This window comes from Haplochromis burtoni, unplaced genomic scaffold, assembly GCF_018398535.1.
Source record: "Haplochromis burtoni strain Fernald_Lab_line unplaced genomic scaffold, NCSU_Asbu1 Contig_972, whole genome shotgun sequence".
Taxonomy (NCBI): Eukaryota; Metazoa; Chordata; class Actinopteri; order Cichliformes; family Cichlidae; genus Haplochromis; species Haplochromis burtoni.
In genome coordinates, this window is record NW_024583333.1 from 32994 (window position 1) to 44427 (window position 11434).

At 37.7% G+C, this 11434-nt stretch overlaps 1 protein-coding gene across 1 annotated transcript in view; it reads left to right on the plus strand.

Moving 5' to 3' along the window:
- Positions 1-43: 43 nt before the first annotated feature.
- Positions 44-11434, plus strand: part of LOC102313156 (adhesion G-protein coupled receptor F1) — a 68503-nt gene continuing 57112 nt past the window's right edge. The window contains exons 1-11 of the mRNA XM_042216222.1: positions 44-77; positions 1914-1952; positions 2259-2408; positions 2507-2674; positions 2811-3070; positions 3174-3226; positions 4843-4964; positions 5061-5273; positions 6432-6635; positions 6820-6951; positions 7070-7263. Of these exons, the coding sequence (XP_042072156.1) occupies positions 59-77; positions 1914-1952; positions 2259-2408; positions 2507-2674; positions 2811-3070; positions 3174-3226; positions 4843-4964; positions 5061-5273; positions 6432-6635; positions 6820-6951; positions 7070-7263 (1554 nt within the window). The 5' untranslated portion in view covers positions 44-58. The remainder of the gene's footprint in view (positions 78-1913; positions 1953-2258; positions 2409-2506; positions 2675-2810; positions 3071-3173; positions 3227-4842; positions 4965-5060; positions 5274-6431; positions 6636-6819; positions 6952-7069; positions 7264-11434) is intronic.

Below are 11434 nucleotides of genomic sequence, written 5' to 3' on the forward strand. Positions count from 1 at the left end.
GCTGAAATCTGAACTGCTGCTTATTTCTGTTTTCACAGTCACAACACCAGTAATAACAATGCCTACTACAACATATGGTATGATGTATGAAATGTGAAGCATAAATGTTTTTGTGAGCGCCTGATCATCACTTGCATTTTATTTGATTTTGTTTTTTTTTTATTTTTTATATATTCATGTACAGTCCCAATCAAAAGTTTAGGACCACTTGAAAAATCTCAAAAAATCACATTTTGCATGGATGGATCTTAACAAGATTTCAAGTAGAGCTTCAACACGCAATAAGAAGAAACGGAAGTGACACAAAACATTTTTTGAACGTGAATTTATTGAAAACAACGCTTAAACTGAAACAGGCTGTTTTACAACTTAAGAAAAGTTTAGGACCACATGCCTTTAAAATGCCAGATCTTTGCAAAAATGTGGATTCACTGTCATTTTCTGTCAGGTAGTCACACTGTCATTAAGTTCTGATGGGAAAGGCAAAAAATGTTTCCCTTTTTCAACATGCTTGGGTTGCTAAACACTATAAGCAGGGTCTCTGGCAGTGCACCATCACTGCTGAGGTGGGACAGTCATTTGGAATTTCTTAAATGATTCTGAGGGTTATGGAACAAAAAAGTTGAGTGGAAGAAACAAACAATTTCTCCTGCAGTGAGCCACAGGATCCAATTGGCTGTCCCTCAAGACACTGGACGATCCGCGACTCAAATTCAGGCCGTTACTGGTACCAACTGCAAACCCATAACCATCAGATGGCATCTGAGACTGAAGGTCTTCAAATATAAAAAAAACATCTTCAAAGGCCTTTTGTCCTGGAACGCCACAGAACTGACTGTTTGTACTTTGCAAGAGAGCACCAAACACTGGACATTGAAAGGTGGAAGAAAGTTTTATTCTCTGATGAGAAAAAATCCAAGCAGATGCCACTTCAGATGTTTTCTATGCACCACAGTGGTGACACCATAATAGTCTGGGGTGCTCTTTTTCTTCAGTGGAACAATGGAGCCTCAGGAGGTGCAGGGGTGTCAAACATAGCCCCTGGCTGTGTCCAGATGTTGCAGAGAGCATCCCTGATGACTGAGGCCCTTGTCTGTGAGGTAACGACTGGACAACGCTACAGTACACAAGGGCAAGGGACTTCTTTCCGGAGAATAACATCAGTCTTTTTTGGACCATCCTATGTGATCCCCTGATCTAGATCCTCCAATTGAGAACCTTTGGGCATGGATGGCAAGGGAAGTTTAAAAGATGGACAACAATTCCAGACAGTAGATGTCCTTTGAGCGGCTGTCTTCACCACTTGGAGAAATGTTTCCACTCACCTCCTGGAAATGCTTGCATCAAGGATTCTGCAATAAATCTTTGAAGTGATCGACAATAACAGTGGAGCTACTCATTACTGAGATCATGTTTGGAACTCTGATTTTTGTTCTTTTGATCAGCTGTTAAACAGCCTGTTTCAGTGTAAGCATTGTTTTCAATAAATTGCATGCTCAAAAAATGAATTGTCTCATTTCCATTTCTTCTTGTTGCACGTTGAAGAACATTGTTAAGACCCAACCATGTAAAATATGATTTTTTGCCATTTTTAAAGTGGTCTTAAAATTTTGATCAGGACTGTATAAATTTAAAATGCTTTTGTGTCAAAGCTCACACAGTGTTAATATCAGACCAAATTACTTCAACTGTCAATAAATATGTGTGTCAACATGTCTGCTCATATGTTGATTGAAAAGATTTTAAGTGTTCTGTTTCATGTCCATAAAGCAAACACTTGGGTTTAAGATATAATATGTAGTGTTGCAGCATGTACGTTAGATTCTCTGGCTGTGTGGGAAAAGAAAAAATATACATATTTAAAAGTATGCTGAAACCTGAACTGCTGCTTTTTTCTTCTTCTTTTTTTACAGTCACAACACCATCAACAACAACACCTACATCAACAAATGGTATGATATTTGAAATGTACAATGCTCCAGATTATCACTTGCACTGTAAAATCTAAATAAATCAAATCTCTTTTGTTGTAACAATACAGCTATTTAAATTATCTAAAAATGAATCTGTTTGCCAAGTGACTCATGTAACTGAGAGCTGGGGTAAATTTAATTGTAGATTGCTGCCAACAGAATTTTGACCATGTGGAAATTGCTTTTTTTTTTTTTTTTGAAATGGGAGCTTGTTGTCAACATTTTATTGTGTCCCATCATTGTGACAGGTTCATGTGATGCATTCACTCATTTTCTCCTTCACAGCACCAGTGGTCTTCTATATAGCAGTTGAATTGCACATCTCAGCAACCAATGTGCCCCCAAATATCACTGTTGTACTCAGAGACGTTATGAAAAATGTCATCTCTCCTCAAATTGAGTTTTTAACAGTAAAAGACTTGAACTTCACCACATGTAAGGACTTGATCTTATTTATGTGATTTTTGCGCTATTTTTATATAGTGCTATATGAATGAGCTTTGTTTTGTCATTCTTTTAACTGTCTTGAAAAGGGTGCTCTCCAGTCTCTACGGGAGTGCAGCAGTGTCAGTGTGAGGACCAGTTTGCTTGGTCATGTGACAAGTGTGTCGATTATGGTGCATGCAGTAATGTCACCTCAAAAACCTGTGGGTGCATCAACAGGCTTCCTCCTGGTGGAGAAATTTGTGAACCAATCTCAAGTAAGAATTTAGTAAATTATTTTTATGTGACCTGAATATGATGTATTCAAATATGTCTTTAATACATTTATTTCTGTTGGAATTCTCTGGTGTTAATTTCCTTCTTTTTTCTTGGATCTTAATTTATTCTCCACAGCTTTCAATCCATGTATAACACCAAATACAACTACATTACCATCAGTGACAACTACAACAATGCCAACACCAACAACAACAACAAAAATGTCAAACATAACAACAACAACAACAATGCCAAACACAACAACAACAACCACAACAACAACAACCACAACAACCACACCAGTGACACAGACATTTGAAATAACTATGGATGTTGAATTCAAGGAAGAATACAATCAAGAAACCAATGACTTTCACAAAACTGTTAGCAACACCGTAAGTCTTTGCCTTTTTTTCTTTGTTATTTAGTTTTCTCTTTTTCTCCTTCTACTAGCTATATGGAATATTTATTCCCTGTTTTTGCCCCTGTCTCAAACAGATCAGCGAAGAAGGACAGAATCAAGGAATACAAGCAAAATTAATTAAATTCCGGTAACTCACAGTGTCTTTTTTTATTACTACACAATTCCTAACAAGGTTTTTTCTTCACTCCTTTTATGGTATGGTTATTGAAACATTCCACTTGTTTTTGCAAAGTCCGTTCACAGAAACGGATTTTGCAAAAACGTTATGCAAAAGTGTTATGGGGGGAATATCATCATCCCCACCCTATGAGATTAGTTACCAACCTCCAAGAACAACTGATGTGTTGAAGGCACTGAATGAATTGAATTGAAGAAAGAAGTACACAAAAGAGTAAAGAAGTAGAACAACCTTTACATGCCTGGGGCCTTAGAAACTGCCATTTTTTATTCCAAATGCACCCTGAGATAACTTCCTCCATTATGAGTAAAGTCACCCTATCCATCTTAACCATGTGTGGCTCCACACACAAATGTGAGTTTTCTGCACAGTGAACTTAATCAAAACTAAATATCGGTCCAGGCTTGAAATAGGCAAATGAGAATGTGCCCGACTCCATTCAAGCCCAGGTTTAAAATCCTGGCAGCAAAAGCGAGAGCTTAGTTAGTAGGGAAGTTGATTAAAAGAGGGGGGAGAAAGTGAGCCCTGCTACTCTATAGTTATTAAGACTTAAGATGAGATTTATTATCTGCAAAACTGGTTGAGACTGTTTAGTCAGGATGTGAAACACAAAAGGGGAAATTTAAATTCTTTCCCAATTCATTTAATTTTTCTGAGGTTAGCCACTTAATTTGAAGGACAAAATTTTCAAATTTTATTATTTTCTTTTGTTTTAAAATGGAGCCTTACTTTAAATAAGAATGTTGTGGAATCTAAATGCAACATGGGTCCCAGTGGTAATCACAGCACCCGGGGCAGTGATTCCTAAAATGGGGAAAAGGGTCCAGCAGATCCCAGGAAAAACATCTGACATCTATATCCAGAAGTGCGCAGTCCTAGCAACAGCAAAGATCCCCTGTGCATGGCCCTCAAGCTGCCAGGATCTGAGCTTGAAGGATAAAGACTGCTCGCAGGTCGAGTGAGGAATTTATATGTTCAACATTTCAGGACCTAGAGAAGGCCTTTAACTGCAGTCCTCAGGGTGTTCTGTGGCCCATTGTTGGCCATTGTGGCTCATGAATATGGACCCATTGTTGCAAGATATCTGGCCTCACAAGCAATCATGGTTGGTTTGCATTGCCGGCAAGATGTCAAAGTCATTCCCGGCGGGTTCTGGACTTTGCAAAGGCTGCAGTTTGTCAATGATTCTGTTTATTAATTTCATCACAATTAAGACATTACTGTAAACATTTCCATCTGTTAAGTTGTAAATTAATGTGACTGAGGGAAAACTCAACATGCAGTAAAACTGTCTCTACTACTCATTCTAAAAACATATAATCTGGAAATAGTCTGACATTTAGCCTTTACCCAGTAGAGGAAAAAATTAATTGTTAATTATTTGCAATTTACTGTAATTTATTTATTTTATTTTATTTGCCATAACTAAAGGCATTTGATGTTTTTGTTATTTGAGATTAAACTTGTTTGGCCTGTGTGAGTGAACACATAGCATGTGAGAACTTAAGAGTTGGCAACTCTTTTGTGGTTACGTTTTTTAAAAGGAATTCTGTTCTCTGTTGCAGGAGTGGAAGTACCATTGCCCAATATGAAGTCAGTGGTCCCTCTTCTATTACACCAGACTTTCAGGCACTAAAGTTAAAAATATCTAACAACCTGGCAAAATTATATCCTGTAATATTTGAGGGTAAGGTAGTTTTTTACATTTATGCTCTTAAATGTTGTGAATATCTGTTGGTACAGATAGTTGTTTAATAATTGTGTGACATTTTTGTCCTTAAAGCCTCGGGTCCCCTGACATTTTCGCCAAATGATGGATTTTATGAGCAACCAGTGACTGTAACATGTGGCCCTCCACCAGGGGATTTTGGCACTGTCTCAGCAGCAGAGTGGAGACGTAATACGGTGCTCATATCTGAAGATGGAGAACACAGAATTTCAATTGAGAATGGAAAATCAACCTTAACTGTGTCAAGGTTTATTAGCGCTGACAATGGTAAGAAATGGGTTGGTGCATTTAATAGGAATACATTTTAATAGAATTTTTTTAATTAAAATTAAAATTCTGCATCACAGTTTTCTCTTAGTACTCAGGCCAGAGCAACAGCAAAATTCTGATTGGCTGGATAAAATTCATCTTACAGTGCAGTGCAAGCATTGTCAGTGCATCAATCAGTCTGACCCGCTTTTGAAAAGAACAAATTGCAGAGAAAGTTTCACCCAAAAATATTTATAGTGCAGTCTGTCTTAGTGTAGTAAATATACCACTACAATTATTTTATGTATTGAAGAGGTATCCAATGGTTGGGCCTAAGTCTCTCACAGAAATACAGTGCAGAAGAATTCTGCCATGTTACTGAACCACCGCAATAAACTCTGATGAGAGCTAAATGTCTGGTGCGGAAGACTCTGTATACAGTATATATGTTCAGTGCAGATAGGTATATAGTGTATAGGTATACATGTCATCCAAAAAATCCACAACACAGATCATACAAAAGAAATATGGTACAAAAGCCCAAAAATGTTTTCCTTTGCTGAGCTTTTACACTTCATGTGAGCAGTATATGCATTTTAACCAGTGATTTAAGGACCACAATAGCATCTAAACAAAGGGACGTGACTTTTATAGGTACACTAATATTCTGATATACAGTTTTTCCCAGTTTCTATGGCTCACATCTCAAATAATAGTTTAGTGATGCAAAAGAGTACCGCCATTGGTTGGGGGCAGACAAACAGTTTCCCCTCTTGGGTTTGCAAGCACATTATAACGGGTGTGCAATTTATGACAATTTGTGGCCAAACAGAGTATTAGTTTTTTTTTTTACTCTACTATTTTATTATTAATGAGCTGATATTCTACTTTTTAGTTCTGTGCAGTCCAGTTTTTTTTTCCTCACAATACATTGTAAAGAGTCCTTTCATTTCAATACAGAATGTAATATGTTCTGCTTTTAAGCATTTCAGCTATATTTTTACACAATCGCAGTTGGTTATTCCCAGAAAAATTAGGGTTGGATTGCTAAAAAGTAAAGTTTCAGTGTATGAGGGCGGAAAACCAGGAGTATTCCAAAAATGTTATTATTGTTGTTATTACAAATATTTTATACCTTTTGTTGGTTTAATTTGAAAATTTCACTTTTAATTACAGGAGTTTATGAATGTCGGCTGATGCGCACAGACGACAAAGCATTTTTTCGTCAGAAATCTGCAACATCATTCAGTCTGAAAACAAAACCCACAATCACAGTCTCACCAATCAGACAGTATGTGCAATGTTCTGGAGGAAGTGTGGCTCTGAATTGCAGTGTGAGTCCTGGGTATGAGGTTCAGTTTCGGGACATTTCTGCAGCAGGTAAGCCTGACACAAAAACACAAAAATCAACAAAAGGCAAATCTGTTACTGAGAAACATTTTATATCACAGCATTTTTCACAAAAGCATATTTAATGCAATTAATATTATTTTGTAACTTTTCGGTCTTGCTATTGTTCTGCTCTCTAGGATATTTTTAACTTACCTTTATTGTTGTTGTTTAGGCACTGGTACTTCGATTACCTATAATTATCCTACACCTCAAGGTTGTCAACAAGGGGAAAAGATAGTCATCTGTCAGTTAAAAAACCAACCTTTATTTGCAAATACAATAACACTACAGTTGTCCTCACAGAGTGAGTATTACTTAATACATTCAGATATTCACAAGTATGATCATGAACATGCATTCATACATACAAAATGAAAAATACATATTAAAACTGATGATGTATTTGTTCTCTCTCTGCATAGGTGCTTACTGTACAAATGACACATTTGGCCAAGGAGATATAGGTTACAAAGCTGCAGTGCCCTGTGATCCAAAATTTGTGGGACCAAACAAGGTGGGAGAAATAACTGCAGTGTGCAAGGAAAATAGGAAATTTGACGATGTTGAATACAACTGCATCCTGTTGCCAGTTCAGGAGCTGCTTGACCAGTCCCAGGTAACCTAGCGCTCTGGTTGTTTCTAACAACAGATAATGAATCATTGATTCAATTAAGGCAACACAATGCAAGTCAAATCAAATTACTTTTATTGTCACATCACAATATACTGGTACACTGGTACAGCACATGGGAGTGAAATTCTTGTGTGCAAGCTTCAAGCAACAGTCTTGTGCAAAATGCAAGAAACGAGAATTACAAGAATAGGAATATGAGAATTATAAGAATAAATATATGTACAACTATAATAATGTATGCACCTCATTAAGTGTGTGTGTATGTGTGTGTGTGTGTGTGTGTGTGTGTGTGTGTGTACATATGTATAAAATACACAGAGGTCAGATGTAGTAATGGTCTGAGCCAAACCCTAATTTGGCAACTGTGATGGAGTTGGTGGGAGGTATTGTCCTGTATTGAACTTATCTTAGATACCATCCTACTCCCCAACACCACCTAAAATGGGTACAGCATGCAACATCACAGAGGAAAGCACTGCCCACAACAGATTCATAGAGTATTATCCAACAGATGTTAAAAGACCTCATCTGCCTCAGAAAATAGAGAAAACTCTGGCCCTTCCTGTAAAGTGCAGTTGTGTTTTTAACCCACTCCACTTTATTGTCAGTGTTCTCTCTGAGGTATTTATGTTGTGGTGGTTTCATGGTCCTCCTAAAGTCCACAGTCAATTCTTTGATCTTTCTCACTTTGTGGAAGAGACTGGGTACAGTAGAAACTCAGCCACGAAATAGTAAAATCATATGGTCACTGGACACCTCTGCACATAGTGTGCCAGACACAGCCTGCAAAAGGGACATGGGCCCATCCTCCTGTAGGCCCGCAGACCTGTAGGAGGTACCATTGGGGGTCAGCTGCAATGGGTGTCGCACGTCAAATGGGAGCAGAGGCCCTGGCAGACTGTTTCCGGGGTACCAAGACTAGCAAATAATTATGTGTAATAATAATTATATATCAGTATATTGGCTGTATGTAATGAATGAATATCTTTACTGTTGATGCACAGTGGTCCTGTGTGTGTGGTCCAGTGTTCTCCTTAAAAAGGGAATGAGAAAAATGCATCAGAAGCCTCATATGTGATTTTAAAGCAAGTGCATCACTTGTGCTTAAACCAGCAGGAAAACTAGAAGAAAGTAAAATAAGTAGAATATATAAAATTATTAAGTGGAGTTAACATGTAACATTGTTCTTTCCTCTGTTCAAATCTCACAGTTCTTGACTGCCGCTACATTGCCAGTATTTTTGGAAGAGCTCAAGAACGTCACTGTCAATTTTACTGAAGAAGTGATTACATCTCCTCCCAACATTAAAGCTATTGTGAGAATATTCAGCAATGTCGCCAACAAATCTTCATCCCTCAATATCTCAATTAGCAGAGATTCAATGGAGGTATGTTGATTAGATTGCAGACGTTTTCACATTCTGAACAGTTAATGTTTTTAATCTAAAATCATTCTTTTCTCTTTACTATAGAATGTCTTGATAGCAGCAGGGGTTCTCACCATCAATGGAACAAAGCAAACATGGAACATTCTCAATAACAATGACACCAAAAGCATCTCAAACAACACTGATGTTAAAAGTGTTAGCTCATCATTTTTGGACTCCCTTGAAAAAATAACATCTCGTCTTGTCAATGCAACTTTTGAGATTACGACAGGCTTTATTCAGTTAAACAGAACTACATTCACAGACACTTTCAATGCTGAATTTAATTCTTCAGTGACAATACAAATACCAGAGTCTAATGGAGATAACAAAACAATCACTATGATAGTATTTAACTCGTTAGATAACGTACTACCTGCAAGAGATGAGGCCAATTCATCGCTCAAGTCCATAAACGGCAGGGTTGTACTTGTTCAGTCCAGTGGCCAAATCAATAATATCTCTTTCACATATGATATTTTAAATGATACACTGAGAAACCCTGAATGTGTCTTCTGGAACTTCCGCCTCTTTGATGGTCTGGGAGGATGGGACGGCAAGGGCTGCGAGTTAGTGTTAAACATAAATGAAACAGAAACTGTCACCTGCAACTGCAACCACCTGACCTCATTCTCCATCCTCATGTCACCGAACAGTCCGAAGAAACTCTATTTGGACATTATAACCTACATTGGAGTTGGCATTTCAATGGGATCCTTGGTCATATGTCTCATCATTGAAGGCCTCATTTGGAGAAAAATAAGAAAGAATGAAACCTCTTACTTGCGTCATGTTGCCATTGTTAACATCGCCGTTTCCCTCCTGATTGCAAACATTTGGTTTATAATTGGAGCGGCCATTTCAGATGCAGAAGTTAAAAACCCCCCAGCATGCACTGCAGCTACCTTTTTTATCCATTTTTTCTACCTAGCCCTGTTCTTCTGGATGCTGGCCTCAGCTATGCTGCTGCTCTACCGTACAACTAATGTTTTTGGTGGGGGTTTGTCTAAAGCATCTATGCTGGCCATTGGATTTTTTCTAGGCTACGGGGCTCCTCTCATCATTGCAACAGTAACTATAGCTGCAACTGCACCTGACAACGGATACATTCGAGAAAATACCATATGCTGGCTCAACTGGGAAAAGTCCAAAGCTCTGCTGGCATTTGTGATTCCTGCACTTTTAATAGTGGTGATAAACCTCATTATCCTGGTTGTGGTTTTGTACAAAATCATAAGGAGAAGGGTTGGAACAACTGCTGCACAAGCAGAGGAAAAGCACGTCTTAGTGGTTATTGCCAAGAGCTTGGCTGTGCTCACACCATTTTTTGGCATAACTTGGGGTTTGGGAGCTGGAATTCTGGCTGATCCAACAAATGAAGGAATCCATATTGCATTTGCATTCTTCAATTCGCTACAGGTACAAATTCATTTTTTCCCCTATCCGTATACCATGATAGTAGCATCTTTAATCACTGAATCCTTGATAACTAATGTTACTCTGTTTTTAAAAAGGGTTTCTTTATTTTGGTATTTGGAACACTGCTGGACGGTAAGGTACGTACAGCTCAATTTTAGTGCAGGTTATTTCAAGGAAAAATAATAATTTATATATGAATGATGTTTACGAATGAATATATGATTATTCCTGAATTACTTAAAAATTAAAGGTAAATGATATCACTTTGGTTTAACAACCAAGTGTGTACTGGAAAGAAATGTAGTAATTGTCTCCTGATCTTTACTGACAAAAGACTATAAATTGTAATAATATGACACTAAAATCGTCCTTTGTCAAGTCAAACTTCCGCCTTTACATTTCTTAAGACTTCTTGGTTTCTCTGTAAGTCCATTCAAATGACTACTCAGACTTGAGGATGAAAGTAGGAGACAGGCCCGCACTTCAATAACTAACAGTTATGTGTATGTGGTCGCATTCCACACAAGCACACAAAACAGCACAATGAACATCTTCACAGAAGTGCAAAAATAGAAGATGGTTTGCTTGTAGTGTTTGGCTTGGCCACATGAATAAATTAAATTTTAAGAACAAATTTATGTGACTTCCATTTTAGTAATCTAACATTTGACATTTCATTTATCAGGTGCGGTCAGCAATAGCATCATGGTCACAATCCTCCAGAAGTAGGACAGGGGTAAGAACAGGTTTCCTAGTCATGGGCTTCATGTTCCTTGTTTTTTTCCTTTCTTATGAATCACCGATAATTTGCTTCTTGTTAATATTGTATGATTTATTTTTATTTTGTTTTTTTAGAGCACAAGTGCTGGAAACTCAACATCAAGTGGACTTCGATTTTTAAGGAACTGGAGACGTGGAAGAGGTAAAGAACCATCAAGGAAATTAATCAATTAAGGTTCCATATAAAAATGAAGTGAAAGCTGTGTGTTTTTAGGTGTGCTTGTACTTTGATCAGGCAGTCCAACCGGGAAAATAATAATTAGATGGGTGGCGCATCAACAGATACAAAATGTCATTTTTTAAACATTTTTATTCATACAATTATTTTAACTGCCACCAAAACTACAGCTTCCTGGTGTAGTACTGTTCAACCCGTTCTCACTCCCAAAGCGTAACATTTTACGCTAGGTGACAAATCGTCAACATATTACGTTTTCGGCTACCCACCACGTTCCTAAATGACGACCTCGGAAAAAGAGGAAATATGAGAACCGTCTGGACTGAACCTACACATGTTCGCTCTTTTTC